Genomic DNA, 16,861 nt, shown 5'->3' on the forward strand with positions numbered 1-16,861 from the left:
CTGTTTTCCTTCCTTTATTCTCTCGGCTGCACGCCCAACAGAACGTGGTCATTACATGCTAAGTCTCCGCACGATCCTATTCACCCATGCCATCCCATTGAGGATCGCCAGGAGGCTAACCAATTCATCTACGACTCGATCTAATCCTGTGCATGCACACACACGTGACAGGTCCTAGTTATTTTGTACATGCAAACTAATTAAATGGAAAACCAATGCATGCACGTACAACTAGCCTATACTGAACTAATGCATGGAGCTGAAGTCCAATGCAATATTTGGCAGACCTTGTAACAAGATTAGCACCAACACCGGCTTGGTGGCGCAGGAAGAAGATGGCCTACCCTGCCACCAAGGAGGACATGGCCACCTTGTGGCTGGAGCGCGGACGCCGGTCAGGGTCGACTTGGTTGAGCATGGCCGAGGACGGAGCGGGCACGGTCTAAGCGTAGGGAAGCAAAGATGATCACACACGGGAGGAGCCGAGGGAAGCACCGGGCCGAGCCTATTCTTAGCACTACCACCCGGCCCTGATTTCTCGGGTTTTGGGGCCACTCCTTGCCAAAATGGCCCAGTAGCTCGCAGATGATGCGGTGGATGGGGTCGCAGCAATCCTTCCGGTGGAGGTGCTTGCTGAGGCATCTGATGCAGCGCCCCCTGAAGCGGCTTAAGAAAGTGTTGTGGCCTGGATCTGCATTGAAGCCCCTATAACTTGATATTGACTCTGTCTTAAATAGGATTTTATCATGCCTAAAATGTTAACCCAGCTAGAGATATACACAACAGATATGTTTATTCACGTGCTAATTAAATTTTAGAAAGCATACCGCAACTTGTAGATGTACAACCTACTAGTACTACATATCTTGGGCATGGACGCATGGTGGCCAACATCAATCTCACTCCATACACATCTTCTTTAGACCCAACCTACGTCGTGACGTCGATGCCACCATCAATCTCCACCTCAGTAGCGGCAGGCACCGTTGTGTCTTCCTCCTCCGTGCCATCATGCCCGTTCGAGAGCCCCTTGTGGCGCAGCCGCAGCAGCACGCCGTCGAGTATGCCTGCCACGCGCGTCGGCGCGACGAGCTGGGGAAAGTGCCCAACGGACTCGACAATCTCCACGGCCACGTCTGTGCCTGCCTTCGTCATTCTCCGCTCCATGTACTCGGCCACGACCGGCGGTGCGGCAAAGTCATGGCGCACCCCAACGATGGTGCACTGTGTTGGCACAGTATCGAGGGCCGGGCGCTGGTCGCCGAGGAAGATCATCCTGGCCACCCCGAGAGCCACGGCCGGGTCCATGGCCAGGAAGCTACGCTCCAGGGGCTCCATGGTTGCGGCCGCCATGTCGTCGGCAGCGCCACCGGCGGCGTTGGGGACGAAGCCCTTGACCCAGGCTTGGAAGTCGGACTCCATGGCCCCCAACATACCGTGGATGGCCGCCTCCTCGAAGCCGCCCACGTACCCCTCCTCCTCCGAGTTGATGTACCTGAAAGGCATTGAAAACGAATTTCTCATTTTTTTTCACTTAAATACACCGAGAGTTCATTCAAATGGACTTTGTCACGAAACCAGCACAGCAGTTGAAAGTCAAACCATGCATGCACAACGGGTAGTCACAGTTGTCTCAGGGTAAATAGATCTGGTGTTGCTAATTCTAAATCGCCATAGAAATTTTGAAGTCCATATAGATTTCTTAAAGGGTATGGCTAAGTCTCAGTCGACTATAGTATGTAAGAAAAAAAAGAAAAACTGGAAATATTTTTTTTGTACAAATCTCCATGCAAAATCAAAGGAAGATAGCATTGACTGAGACATAACGAAGTCACAGTCGACTGACACTTAGAAAAATTGTTTCTTAAAGGATAAATACATTCTAAGTTTAATAAAAAATACAACTCACAGCAGCTTTTAGAATCGATTTAGACATAGAAAATACTCAGTGGACTTAATTAGACGTAGGGAGACTCAAATGGATATACTACTAGCTAGCTGGTACAAACGTCCGACTTAAAATGTAAGACGTTTTTGTATGGTAGCACTAGATATTTTTGAGCGACATGTGTTGCCATGCCACGTCCCAATCGACTGTAGTTATTGGGCGGCGGGCACCCGCCGGCGATGTCCATAATTTGGCGCCATGAGGGAGGAGATGAGTGGATAGAAAAGATTTCCCCGTGGCTACGGCGACCGTGACTTATGCATGTAGGCTCGCCGACGTGGACGTCACAATAAATCCGAAAAGGCTAGATCTGGATGAATCACAAGTTACCGTGCGTGCACGATAGGTATGGCGCGGCCAGACTCACGCCGGTCGCGCCACCACCGGTGACATACATCGGGTCGATCTCCGACGGGCGACGGTGGATGTGTGATGTGCCGTATGCATGCATGGATCCCGACGTAGGTACAGTACGTACCTTGGAGAGGCGCAGAGGAGGAGGAGGTGGGCGAAGAGGTCGGGTTGCCGGGCGGCGGCGATACAGCCGACCATGGCGGACATGGAGTGCCCCACCAGCACCGCGCCACGGACATCCCTCTCGTCCATCAGCGCAATCAGGTCGTCGGCGAACCGGGCGAACGTGTACCTCGCCTCGTCGCCGTCCTCGGCACCGGCGGTGAAGTCCCAGTCGAAGAGGACCACCTGTGTCCAGAAGCCGGCTGGTCAGCTACCGATTCACCGACGTAGGCAACACATGCGCATGCCTGTGTACGAACATACCTTGTTTGCTTTGGTGATGGAGGGCAGGATCTTGTCCCAGGACGCCTGGTCCATGCCATAGCCATGCGCGAGCACCACCGTGGCCCCCTCGCCGCCGGGGACGACCACCTCCCTTGCGTTCGCGCACCACGGCCGCATCCTCGCCTCCCTGAATTCAGCCTCCAACTCACTAAGATTCCACTCGCGTCTCCTCTCGTGCGCACATGTGGGGAGAAGGAGATCGATCGGTGGTGTAACTTATAGAGGTAGACCACGCGTCCCCATGTGGATGTGGTGGGTGATGTGCGCGTCAGCGTGTGTATACAAAATCCGCTGGGTCTGCCCCGACCGGCAGCCAGAGCCAGGCAGGCACCATCGAGAAGAAGGGTAGGAAAATGGAGATTCCGTTCACGGACGCAGCTCCTCTGACGTACGGCGCACTCGCTGACGTGTGGACCCGGACCCACGCGTCAGTGGCCCAACGTCAGGTGGCCGTACGTCAGGGGATCCGGCTCCTCCGTTCATCAGACCTGGAAAGTGCTTCTTTGTCGTTTATCAGACCTGGCACGAACGCATCCTTGGTTGGTGCAAAGTCGTACTACTCTCCTACACGTACATGTCATCCTCCGACGACAATTGACACAACAGAAATCTAGTTAATCAGATTCGGGTGGAAATTTGCGCTTTACTTTGTGTAGTTTGGAACAGTCAAACCGGACGAAAATTCTATGTTTTGTAAGTTATCTTCAAAACCCTCAGCTATATTCATACATGATCTCTCAGGATTTGTTTGACCGATTTTGGTTCATGGCCTACTAGCAGGATTTGTGATGCACAAGCATCCCTGCACCCCCACCCTAAGATAGATAATGGGGCCATTACTTCACCCAAAATAGATGGTGGGGCTTCCTCTTCTCAGGCGAGCTTGTTTCTTCTCCAGCAAGGTCTGGCCAACAGGGAATAAAGACGGAGAAAAGTGACTACGTGAAACAGAATTTCAGGCACTTGAGAAATAGCAAATCCATTTTCTCTTTTATTGCCATTGAGGCAACCATGTGTGCCAGTTTATCTTATGAACTTTATTGCACTTGGATAATCAACTTTGAAATAATCAATAAAAGGCAGAGTGCATCGTGATGCAGACGCCGAAAGGGTTACCACCATCTTTTTGTAAGGAAAAAAAAATCAAGATTATCAAGGTTTCATCTAGTAATTAAGAGAAACCGCCGGCCAGTGCTGCTGATTGACATTGAGGTACCAACCGATGATCACTGTTTTGTGGGTATGATGAGCGATGGATCGAGCCGTTTCAATTCTAAAAGTATAGACGATGTGCCTAGTTAACCAACCGAGAAAGTGACCATTAATTAACCAACTAATTGATTTCAAAAGTTGAACATGACCGGGCTGCAATTTGTACTAATACTCTTTGTTTAAGGATCATGAGCTAGTCTCTAGAGACAAGTTAAGAAGGAAGATAATCGATGGATGTGCATCCGTGAGACAAAGAGGGGGGAAGGGTATGCACCCGTCAAATCAGCAACCAATAGCTAGCTAGCTGATTAGTTGTTGAGTATGGAGATAAGAGTCTCGTACAGCCACATAAATTAGATTACAAAAGTTGGAGAGAGTGGACGTTGGAGAACATGCGAGAGATATGGTGGATCAAGTCCTGTCTATGTGTCACCGCAAGTTGCCAAGTTGTTGTCGTCGTCTATCCAGCTGATGCACGCTCGTCCAAAACTGAACTTTTCGTGCAATAAAGAGGCGCCGGCCGGCAGGCCAGCGTTTTTTGTCGCAATCATACAACAGTCGTATATATACATTTCGGTTGACGATTGAAGAATTGCAGTTATATCATACAACAGTCGTATATATACAATCATACAACAGTCGTATATATACATTTTGGTTGACGATTGAAGAATTGCAGTAGTGCTAGTGCTCAATCATGCATCCTCCCAACCACCATGGGCGTCACGACTTAATCGTGCCTGATTTTGCTCGTGATTTTTTTGTTGTCTCTCTCACGAGTAATGAGCTTTTTGAGTTTTTGCATGATAATTCACAACTTCAACTATGAGTTTGTTTTCGTATAATAGGCCTAGACCCCTAGAATCTTAGCGAAATGATACTTGGCATGGAAATATTTTGCGAGAGAAACACGAAATAGAAATCCTAAATGCTCATCAATATACTTTTGCATGATATATTAGGGGTATACAAATTTCAAAATTCACCACACTACAACAATTTCTCGCTCTAGACACAGATGGCTCAATGCAGGACGGCAAAATGAAAGATATAATCACACCAAATATTAACTATTTTGGGGCTTGGGTAGGGGTAAGTCAACTCAAAAACCAAGCTGGGTAACTTGATTTTTTTCTGAATCGTCTGCCAGCCGGTCTTCGTCCACCTTCCGCCCTCTCCTATTCATCGTCTTTCCCAAACCGGCCACGACCACCGGCTGAACCGCCAGCCGCCGTCACCCATGCTCCCGCGCTAACCTCGCCGCCCTATCCTCCCCTCATTACCGCCCATCAACGTGCTGGCACTACCCCCGATGACCCCTTTAAACCGGTGCATTACCAGATTTTTCTGGTGAGCCTGCCCCTCTCCGCCCCCCGTTCCCTAAACTGACAACCTTCACATTTTCCTCCACCAGCTCGCCGCTGGCTACGGCTTTGGCGGCCTCGGTGCTACGCCTCATCGTCTACAACCTTCTCCGTTATATCGACCGAACCAAATTTAAAAAGCGGGCAACTTGCATTTTGCTAGACTGATTAGTTTGACATCCTAATATCGTAAGAAATATACCACCCCGCTAGGCGCCCATCCAACCGGTTAGTTGGGCTCTCCATGCGTGTGACTGGTTTCAATCATGCAAGCAACTACTATCTCTGTCCGAAATTACTTCTCGGATCAAATGGATGTATCTAACACTAAAATACATCTAGATACTAGGATGACTAGGTGAATAGATGATAGCAGCAAAGAAGCTGTAGGCTGCAAAGGTCAAAACACTATATAACTACGCTTGCATGCCCGATCCATACGTTGTTTTCCACGTACGACTATATAGTGCAAAGGTCAAACGCTATATAGTTCACTGTTTACACGAGGAGAGGGATGGTTGCGTGCGTGCATGCGTGCGTCCCATTGATTCTGTAGCCAGCTCGATCGAGCTTTAGCGCCGCATGTGTACACGTACGGAGCACGTACGGCGCAGTTATTCGGCGGCGGCTGCGGCGGCGACGACACACGCGCACTCGCCGGAGCCAGCTAGCGTACACATACATGTGCTTCTAGAATCTTCTTTTAACCCCCGTGGTGTAAACGTACATGGAAGGTTGGGAGGAGCTGGGTTGGGGCCTTCCTGCCAGATCGTGTGGCGCGGCGAGCTCTCTGCGTCGTCGTCGCCGTTGCCGTCGACGTCGCTCGAGTCATTCATTTCTCGGTTGGTCCAAAGCGATCTATGGCTAGCTGGCGCCGGCCGACGTCTCCACCATGGCACGTCCGTGCGTGCGCCGGCCTTCCCGTTGTCCCCGTCGACGTCCGTCCTCTGGCCAAGTTTTGCTCAATGTCACGGAAGATTTTTTGGGGCACAGGATCTCAACGAGTCATCGGTCGATGGCTACGGCGCAGGATCCATCGTTCGGCCGGTCGGCTTGCATGCATGCGTTTTTGTATGACTTATTATTTGCACGGATGGCCGTATAACAAACTTCAAATATTTCTGAACGGATGTAATATTTGATAAGAAGTGGGTTTGAAAATATTTGTGTTTTTCCTCAAAAGTACAAATTTGAACGACTTTGTGATTCAACTTGATTCGAGTCGAAGAAGCATGCTTTGATTTTTATTAGGCAAACATGCAAAGCTTTTATTTAGACGTCACAATGTTTATAGGGACATAGACAAGATCATCAAGTTGGCCTAATCAGAGATGACGGCCAACCGATAAAACTAAAGCGTGCTTAGCAAGACTATGGGCTTCCACAATTGAGGTCCAGAATTCATGACAAAAAATGCAAGAAAACAAAACAGAAGAACAATGCGGTATTTCATGTATCACTGCACCATAAGTAGATGCACTTTCCTCCTTAATAGCTTTGATCACCACCTTGCAATCCGAAGCCACGAGTATCCTCTAGATATAGAGATCATGGGAGAAAATCATGTGGACACCAGCATTCAAAGAAAACTTTGTGAAAACCACGTTTGAAAGTTTCAAAAAAAAGATGAGGGATGTTAACATGATGATGTTCTATTGTCATTTGAAATTTCAAGTAAAAACACAATACGGGTTGTGAGCTATGAAAAAGACAAATGCAGCAATGAATAGTGACATTACTGTTTGGCACTATTCAATGCTGATTTTGTCTTTTTCATTACTCACATCCCGTAATGCGTTTGAACTTGAAATTTTGCATGACAATAAAACATCACCTTCTTAACCTCACTTTTTTTTTGAGTTTTTGTCAAAAGTACAAAACCTCGTTTTCATTTGGTTTTCACCGGTTCCACCGAATGTTGGTTTCCATGATATTCTTCCTAGAGATCATGGTGCTGCTGCACGCATGCATCCACGGGAGAATATCCGGTACTCCCAAGCCCTAAGATGCTCCCAGTGCTCCAAACTCCGTGGCACATTTTTAAATGTTTGAAAAATTCTGAAAAAAAATCCAGCACATAGACACAAGATCATTGTATGTTTTCACTGACAAAGTTCAAAACCTCGTTTTCATATGGTTTTCACCGGTTCCACCGAATGTTGGTTTCCATGATATTCTTCCTAGAGATCATGGTGGTGCTGCATGCATGCATCCACGTGATAATATCCGGTACTCCCAAGCCCTAGGATGCTCCCAGTGCTCCAAACTCCATGGCACATTTTTAAATGTTCGAAAAATTCTGAAAAAAAATCCAGCACATAGACACAAGATCATTGTATGTTTTCACAAAATTTGAAATCAAAATTCGAAACATAGCTTGAGAAACATAAATGACAAATTCGACAGTAAATAGTACACAACAAAACTTGGGTTTAGATTTGGCCCATTATCACATTGATGTCGATTTTGTCATTTTTGCATCTCGAGCAATGTTTTGAATTTTGATTTGAATTTTTTTAAACAAAAATCTATGTTGTGTCAATGTGTTGGATTTTTTCATAATTTTTGAACATTTAAAAATGTGCTGCCGAGTTTGGAGCACCGGGAGCACCCTAGGGGTGGGAGTACCAAATATTCTCCCATGCAACCACGTGCTTGCAACTCTTTTTGTTAAACTGTCAGCCCTTAATGCAGTTCTGGGCCGATGAAAGAAGAAGTAACGGTTTCATCCTAGATATCATCGGCCTCGTCCCGTTTGAGTCTAGGAGAAGTTATTAGTTACACCTGAAAGAAAGACCAGGTGAAGGTTCACTTCCAAATTTCGATAATAACAACGAGACATCATAGTGAACTACCTTTGTCGATCTTACTCTTTCTGGTTGTTACCTTATTTCATTTTTCCTAGTTATAAGACATCGAACGGACGAGGCGACGCAGAAGCGAGCACAATTGGTCAGCCCCATAAGCGTGCTACCTTTGTTTCTGTAATCCGGAGGGCTGCACAGTTATTTTTTTTGGTTGGTTTATTTGTTTTTCTTTTGTATTTTTAATTGCTTTCTTATTTTCGTGCACAAAAATTTTAATAAACAAAAGTGAATGCGTATTTCAAGAAAATGCTGAGCGTCTATTTGGAAGTGTTCACTTTATTTTAAAAAATTGTTCAACATCTATTCAAAAAAAGTTCGCTGTACATTAAAAAAGTTCATCATGTATTAAAAAAGATCAATAATGTGTATTAAAAAGTTCACCATATGTTTGCAAAATCATCATCTTTTTTAGTAAATTATTTTCACTGTGTATTCAAAAAAGTATTGACAATGTTAAAAGAAATTGTTTGCCATGAATTAAAAATTTGCTTAGCATGTATTATCAAAATGTTTGCTGTGTATAAAAATAATGTTCGCCATGCATAGTAGAATTTTTCACCATGTATTAAAAAAGAAAAAGGAAAGGGCATTTCGGAAGGAAAAAATAGAAAACAGTAAGTCATAAAAACAAAGCTGGAAAAATTCACAAGTAGAAGGAAAAAAATGTCGAAGCAGCACAACAAATGAAAGATCGGGAGAAAACCAAAAACAAAAGATCAGAAAAATAAACGAAACAAGGGTGCAACAAACGAAATAGCAGCAAAAGCCAGAACAAAAACAACAAGGAAAAACCAAAAACAATGGTTGAAAAGTGTAGCAAACGAAACAAACACCAAAGTGGGCCAGCCCACTTTGCCTCACACGTAGGCGTTTGAACACCTGGAGCTTTCATGTTTTCTCAAAAAATAACCTAGAGCTTCTATGTGACGCACCTTGCGTTTAATCTTCCGAAATCACTAGTTAAGGGATACCCGTTACAAAGGTCATCCCATCTTCTCACGCGCTCACAAGTGCCACCTGTCGCGACCTGGTTATTTTACTTTTTTTTTAGGTTCCTTTATTAAAAAAAATATTTCTTGAATTGTGCGTCCAAATCCTAAACCATGGTATTTCTTGGATGAAGATCTTTGAAACTATATCCCATGTTAATAGATTTTGATGAATGTTTTTTATAAAAAATGGAAATCATAAAAAAAAGGAAAACAAAAAATGAATACCAAAAAAGTTAGTTGGCCAAAAAAAGAAAGAAGAAAACCGGAGGCTGAAAGCATAGTTGCGGTTTTTCACTTTTTAGGAGCACAGGTTGTGTTTCTCGAGAAAGTAAATCTTGTGTCTCGTGGAAGCATTTTTCTGCAGAGAAACATAGTTGTGCTTCTCGCGCAAGCAAATCTTGCATCGTTATGGCGGTCGTCGGTTGACCAGCATGCACGCTTTGTCTGATTTTGCACCGTTGCGACGTACAACAATTGTACAGAAGATGTCGTAAGGGTAGCTTCCAAACTACATCACTTATGACATTTGCTCATCTGATTCTTGTACGATGAGAAATTCAGCGCTCTGCTACTCTTCGGTCTGACCGTCGGATGGTTTAATCGGCAGCGGTACAAAAATTTGTACAGAAGATGTCGTAGGTGTAGCATGATCCCAATTTATCGGCATCAGCGAGAAATGGCTAATCAAACAATTTGTGATTCATCTTGATCGAGGGTGGACACCTAGGGGATTGGACTCGAAGAATCATATGCGTCCGTGGAAATATCCTATTTGACGCTTAAGGCGCCAAATAAGTTTTTTTTTTGCACAGCCGGATCGCTCCTTCTTCACCAAACGGACTGGCCCATATAACATATAATTATCCTGGTTTTTGGCCATTTAAGAATGTTCTATTGCCTAGTTTTTCCTTATTCATTTTCTTTTGGTGATTTTTATTCACGGCCTTCCTGGTCTTATATTTCTAGCTTTTTTGTTCTTTGTTTTTTCTTTTCCTCTTTTGATTTATTTTATATTTTTCAGTTACTTTATAAAAAATTATGACAATTTTGAAAATTTGTTTACTTATTTTGAGATCCTCTACTTTGCAAAATGTCTTGATTTTCCTATATTCACAGATATTTTTAAATCGATATAAAATGAATTATGAAAATTGCAAATTTATGAACAATTTTTAATTGAATATTTTTTAATCATGAGTAATTTTTAGTTTGTGAACATTTTCTAAATTCATGAGTACTTTTTTCAGCCAATAGCCGATTGTTTAAACTAGTAGTTGCTTGTTTATTAGAGGAACAAGAGCGGATAACTGAGCGTGAGGTAGTCAGCACCTTAAGCATTGTATATGAGGCGAAGGTTAGGAAGATAGTTTCCCCAACACACCAGCGTTCAAGTCCAATTGCTCACATTATTTTTGGATTTATTTCAGGATTCTCGGCGATGCGTGTTTACTGCGAGGAGACGTTCCCGTTGACTATGAGGCACATGTGGTAACACAGGCTCGGATCCCCACGGCGCCCCGGCGGAGGATAGGCCGAGCTGCAGCAGCTGCCGGCGAGGGCGGCGGAGAAGCTGGAGTGGAGCGTCGATCCCCGCGGCGCGAATCGCCCGCCCCGGCCGGCGGCCGAGGGAGGGAATCGGGGGAAGAGGATGTCGCTCCCGAGCGAGGGCTGCGGGGGGCGGATGCAGCCGGAGGACGGGATAGCAGCTGATGGCTTGCGCGACCCTGACCTCAGCTCCTATGCCAAGGATGATGATGGATGGTCTTCGGCGCATCCGGGTGACCTCGCTTTGCCGGTGATGTCTCAGGTGAGAGTATGTGATCGTCTCTGTCTTCAGTCCCCACCAATTCCTTCCAATGATGCGTGGGTGCGTCCTCGACAGGGTTCCCGGCGAGTTGCAGCGTCGGAGGTAGATTGGTTTGCGGTAATTGACGACGATCAATTGCTCTCACGAGAGCACCGGAGCGAAGGCGTGGGCAGCCCCAACGCGCTTCCAGTTGTTGACTGCGCTGACCCGATCCATGGCGGATGGACTACCCACGTGGCACCCATCCAAAAACATGAAGGATCGACGTCGATGGCGGATTTTCGGGAGACGCCTTCGCTAACTGCTCTCCTTCAACCGCTGTGGGCCTGTGCGGCTCCGAATCGAGCCCAATTTTGTGGGGGGTGGCTAGAGGTTCCTGACCATGAGGTAAACCCTAGGCGACGAGCGGCTGTTGAGGCGGCGGTGTGGCCTGTTGTTGGCGGTGGATCGGGATTCCACCCTCCTGTGGCTAGCGGAGGCCTGACCTTTGCCCAAGCGGTCATGGCTGGACGGGGAGATTGGAGAGGGGGAAGGCAAGACGGTGCTAGAGGTGGGCGTGGGCGGCAGGCTGGCCACGCTGGCGACGACTGGCCAGGGTGGCGCGGACCACCACAGCAGCAGCCCCCTCTGGTCAATCCATATTTCCATGGTGGATTTGGGCCGGGATCTGGACCATTCGCTGGACAGCCAGTTCCTCAGATGATGCAAACAGGGGAGTTCTTTGGTCCTGGATACAATGATTTTGGCAATTCAGGTATGCCCCCAGCCTCTAACCAGTCAGGATATGGGTTTGAACAGCATGTACAAATGGGGGGAGGGAGCCTTGGTAATTTTCAGCAGGCAGGGATGAATAGTCAGAGAACTGGTCAGGGGACAGAACAAGGAAAATTTGGCACTGGTTTCATAAATGCAGGTGCTACTAGTAGCAACGCTAATGGAAAATTTGAGGCTGGGTTTGTGGGTGCTGGATTTGGTAACAATGCTAAAGAAATTGCTGGGTCTGATTTTGTTAGTGCTGGAGCTAATAGCAACGCTTCTACTGATGCTAGTAGACCTTCTTTCATCTGCTATAAATGTGAACAGCCAGGACATGGTGTTAAGGACTGTAAGACTTCGCTGTTTTGTGTTAATTGCACTAAACGAGACGCTCATATATCCCGCAAATGCAATCTGCTAACGCAACCTAAAGCAGTGGCTAGTCTGATCGGGATAGGGGCAGATGGACTTCAGATGTTTACTGCACGATCTGGGAGGAAGCCGGAGGCAGATAAGGCCAAGCAGGCGATTGCTGTTATTACTGTGAAAGATGACGTGCTCACTGCACAACAATTGGTGAACTCATTTAGCATGATGTTTCAGTGGGGATGGTAGTGGCAGGCAAAGCCGTACCTCGAAGATAGTTTCCTGATGAAGTTCCCTTCTGTCCAAAAGATTGATGAAATGAAAGCATATAAATTTTTTGGTCTGATTGGAAGCAAAGCTGGCGTGAAGGTGAACAGATGGACGAACTCCTCTATGGCCTCTTACAAGCTGTATGTATGCTGGGTCACAATATCAGGGGTGCCAGAAACATTGCATCATTACCAGGGCTTTTGTGAAGCTGGGTCGCTAATCGGGCATGTGTTTGAATTGGATATGGAGTTGTACAGATAATGTGAGATACTCAGAGCAAAGGTGGGTGTCATGGACCCAAGGAAAATTCCACCCAGTGCGCCTCTCCATGAGGATGGGTACATATACAACATTTTCTTTGACCTAGAAGACATTGTGGAAGAAGGAGGTCCAATGAAGGATGGTATCTTAGTGAGCCATCCTAGAGCTGCTGTAGCAAAATCAAGCAATAATGAGAAGCGACCTCGGGACAAATCATCCGGGACTGATGCTGGAAGTGGGAAATCTCCCAAACATGGTGCTCCCACAGCCTCTGATGCTGAAAATGGTGGTAGCTCACATGTAGAAGAGGTCGTTCCTAGCCAATATGAGTTAGGAAAAAAATTAATTGCTGAGAGAGAAACTAGGAAGCTACTTCTTGAGAAAAAATTAACCAGTGAAAAGACGCTCTCGGGAGTGGAACAGGTCAATGCTGAGTTTGCCAAAGACACTGCTATGTTAGAGGACTTTACTGAGGAGGAAGAGAGTCTGAAGGAGGATGAGTTCGATTGTACACAAGATCCAGATCACTTTGCTAGGAGGTTGGGCATTAGTCCACAGAGGATTAAGGAAATCAACGATGCTGCTGATAAAGATTTACTTGCTGCGGATTCTGGTGAACTACAGAGTACTCCTGATAAAGAGAATGAAGATCCTGTTTATCTGAACTCCAAGACAGCTGCTATACCGCCTGAGAGAGTTTTGTATCAAAAAAATCCTTCTGTTGATGGGGGTGCAGTATCTGTTTTGCAAGTTCCGCTACAAGATATTAGAGTGGATGATGACCCTACCAAAAAGAAACTATCTGATGCCGCTGCGAGAGTTCAAAAAGCCAAGGACAAGGCTGCTTTAGATGAGGCAGCAAGAAGAAGGAGCCACAGGAACAAGAATAAGGATGAAGGGCAAACTATGGACAAGGCTGCGGAGATGGCAAGGAGGAAAAATCTAGAAAAGACCCCAGGTGAAACGTCTATACCTACTGTTTTAAATATCGTCCCTAGTTTTATTGCCCATATTACTAGTTGCATTGGTGTCAGTTTAGGTAGAAATGATGAAGAAGTAAAGAGAACTATTTCTATGATTAAAGGGCTTGAAGAGTCTAGGAGAGATCTTTATGCTGCTAGATTGAGAAAAAGTAGTGGAGAGAAATGTGATATTGAGTCAAAGCTGGATAGCTTTGACCCAGAGGCAATTAGAAATTTAATTTCAGATTCTGATTCTGATTCCGAAGAGGATGGGGATCTAAGAGATGAAATAGTGTTGCTTTCTTATTTACTTAAACCTAAGCAGAAAAAGACTTGCACTAGTGCTTTCAGTGTTAAGCCAAAGGTGAGATGCAGTTCTAGTAGTGAAAATGGTAGGTAATAAGTATATTTTATTTTTATGGCTGGTATTTTTTGGAACGCTAGAGGTTTAGGAGAACCTGAAAAAAGAAGGTTTCTTAAAGAAACCATCTGTGAGCATAAGGTAGAGTTCGTTTGTATTCAAGAGACTAAGAAAAAGGACTTCACTGGTTTGTGGTTGGCGGGAATTAGTGGTAATTTTACTTTTATATGGCTCTGGCAACGAGCTGTGGGTGCTTCAGGGGGATTGCTTATGGGGGTTAGGGAAGATTTATTCGATGTGGATACGTGTGTAGCTAGTAAATATATGACTCGAATGACCGTGATGGATAAGAGAACCGGTTTCAAATGGAATCTGGTCAATGTTTACGAGGCTGCTCATTCTAGAGATAAAGAGGAGTTCTTAATTAGTTTTGTGCAAATGCTTGGTAGTAGTGTTTTTCCTTTTGTCGTTGGAGGCGACTTTAATATCATTAGGAGAAGTAAGGATAGGAATAAAACTAAGAAGCTTCCCAAGTGGTCTTTCTTCTTTAATTCAATTATTGAGCATTGGGGGTTGAAGGAGCTGGAGCTCTCTGGCAGAAAATTTACTTGGTCAAATAATCAAATTGATCCTCTCTTTGTTAAGCTGGATAGGATTTTAGTTAGCCCTAGCTGGGAGCTGAAGTTTCCCTTAGTTACAGTTAGAACACTAGTTAGAGGTGTCTCTGACCATACAGCTTTACTTATGCATACCGGGATTAAACCAAATGTTTTTAATAAACCTTTTCGCTTTGAATTATGTTGGTTTGCTAGGGAGGACATTGTAAGCATAGTTAATAGGGTTTGGAGTACTAATTTGTGTGGTAAGGATAATCTGGCTGTCTGGTAGTAGAAGATGAGGCTTTTGAGAAGGTGCCTGAAGGGCTGTAATCTCAATGTTGAAGGGATGTATAAGAAAAGTAGAAATAGCTTAATTACTCAGCTAGATGATATTGATAAAAGATGTGAGCAAACTGGGTTCTCGGTTGCTGACTATGAGTTAAGAAATGTTTTACAGTATAACTTGAATAAATTGCTTCGAGAGGAAGAGATTAAGTGGTACCAACACTCGAAAGAGAGGGATATTAGAGAAGGCGATAATATCACTAGGTATCTTATGATCAAAGCTAGCGGTAGGAAGCGTAAGAGCAAAATTTTCAGATTTGTTCAGGAGGAAGGGATTATTCAAGGAGATGATAAGCTGCTTGATTATGCCACTATTTTTTACAAAAAATTGTTTGGTCCTGTAGACCTTTTACCTGTGTCTTTGAGCATTCCTGTTCCTGTTGTCTTGGATAGTGATGACAAGAGCAAGTTGATATCTAGGTTCTCCATGGATGAGATTAAGCTTGCTGTTTTTCCTATGAAACATAATAGGGTTGCAGGTCCTGATGGCATGCCCATAGAGTTCTTTCAAAAAATTTGGAATCTGATTTGTCAAGACTTATTCCAATTGTTCTGTGATTTTTTCGAGGGCAAGCTCGATATTCCTAGACTAAACTATGGTATAGTGACTCTGATTGCCAAAGGACAGGGAGCTGATAAGATCCAGATGTATAGGCCTATATGCATGCTTAATGTTCCCTTCAAGCTCTTTACTAAAGTTCTAAACACTAGGGCTATGCTTGTTGCGGATAAGGTAGTTTCTCGTATTCAAACAGCTTTTATAAAAGGTCGCTACATTCTGGATAACGTAGTTATGTTACATGAAACCATGCACTTCTTACATAAGAATAAAGTTTCTGGTGTGTTGTTTAAAGTGGATTTCGAAAAAGCATATGATAAAATTAATTGGCCCTTTATGCTTTCTGTGTTGGAGATGAAGGGGTTCCCTGAAAAGTTTATTCAGTGGACTAAGGCAGTTACTTACAATGGGAAAGTTGCTATTACTTTGAATGATATGATAGGAAAATACTTTACTACTAGGAAAGGACTTAGACAGGCAGATCCCTTTTCCCCCTTGTTGTTCAATATAGCGGCTGATGTCCTGGTGACCTTGGTGAAAAGGGCGCAGGAGCAAGGTTTTATTAAAGGTTTAGTTCCCCAGCTGTATGACGGTGGCCTTTCTATATTACAATATGCGGATGATACTATTTTTATGACTGAGGATGATTTAGAGGGTGCTAGAAACTTAAAAATTATCTTGTGTGTGTTCGAGCATCTGACTGGTCTAAAAATTAATTTTCTGAAGAGCGAGGTTTATTGTTTTGGTGGTGCTGAACCAACACGGAATGATTATGCTCAGATTTTTACGCGTGCTATTGGTGAGTTTCCTTTTGGGTATTTGGGTCTTCCTTTACATTATAAGAGGCTTGGTAATAGGGATTGGAAATCTGCAGAGGAGAAGTGTGAAAGGAAAGCAGGTACTTAGCAGGGGAGCTTGCTTCCTATGGGGAGGAGGCTAATCCTTGCAGAAACCAGCATGAGTAACATTCCCAGTCACATGCTCTCTTTTTTAGACTACCAAAAGGCGTGGGTAAAAGATTTGACTTTTTTCGAGCTCGGTTGGTCCGGCAAGAAAAGGAGGGTGTGCGTAAATATCATCTGGTAAACTGGATTGATGTGTGCCAACCTAGAGATCAGGGTGGCCTGGGAGTTACTAATTTAGATATAAAGAATATAAGTCTTTTGTGCAAGTGGCTTTGGGGGCTAGAGAACGAGGATGGAGATTGGCAGGAGATGATTAGAGCAAAGTATTTGAAAAAGAAAACTTTGACTCAATGTGAATCATCTCCTGGCAACTCCCATTTCTGGAATGGTTTGATGGAGGTTAAAGATACTTTTTATAGATGCTGCCAGAGAGTTGTGGGTGATGGTCGCAAAACTAGATTTTGGGAGGATGTTTGGTTAAGAGAC

The 16,861-nt window shown here is 44.7% G+C and overlaps 1 protein-coding gene across 1 annotated transcript; it reads right to left on the reverse strand.

The window, feature by feature from the left end:
- Positions 1–718: 718 nt before the first annotated feature.
- LOC119294886 (probable esterase D14L) lies at positions 719–3,065 on the reverse strand. Its single transcript, XM_037573165.1, has 3 exons — positions 2,729–3,065; positions 2,427–2,650; positions 719–1,495 (listed from the first exon to the last, which is right to left on the reverse strand). The coding sequence occupies exons 1-3, from the start codon at positions 2,864–2,866 to the stop codon at positions 931–933; spliced, it is 927 nt and encodes a 308-aa protein (XP_037429062.1). The 5' UTR covers positions 2,867–3,065; the 3' UTR covers positions 719–930.
- Between the last annotated feature and the right edge of the window lie 13,796 nt (positions 3,066–16,861).

Source organism: Triticum dicoccoides, chromosome 1A (assembly GCF_002162155.2).
Source record: "Triticum dicoccoides isolate Atlit2015 ecotype Zavitan chromosome 1A, WEW_v2.0, whole genome shotgun sequence".
Taxonomy (NCBI): domain Eukaryota; kingdom Viridiplantae; phylum Streptophyta; class Magnoliopsida; order Poales; family Poaceae; genus Triticum; species Triticum dicoccoides.

Bases quoted from the DNA above. Each gene is read 5' to 3' on its own strand.
- LOC119294886 (XM_037573165.1), bottom strand. From the start codon at position 2,866: ATGCGGCCGTGGTGCGCGAACGCAAGGGAGGTGGTCGTCCCCGGCGGC. The intron at 2,651-2,728 runs GTATGTTCGTAC...TTCTGGACACAG, and splicing joins CCATCACCAAAGCAAACAAG to GTGGTCCTCTTCGACTGGGA. The intron at 1,496-2,426 runs GTACGTACTGTA...AATGCCTTTCAG, and splicing joins CTCCTCTGCGCCTCTCCAAG to GTACATCAACTCGGAGGAGG.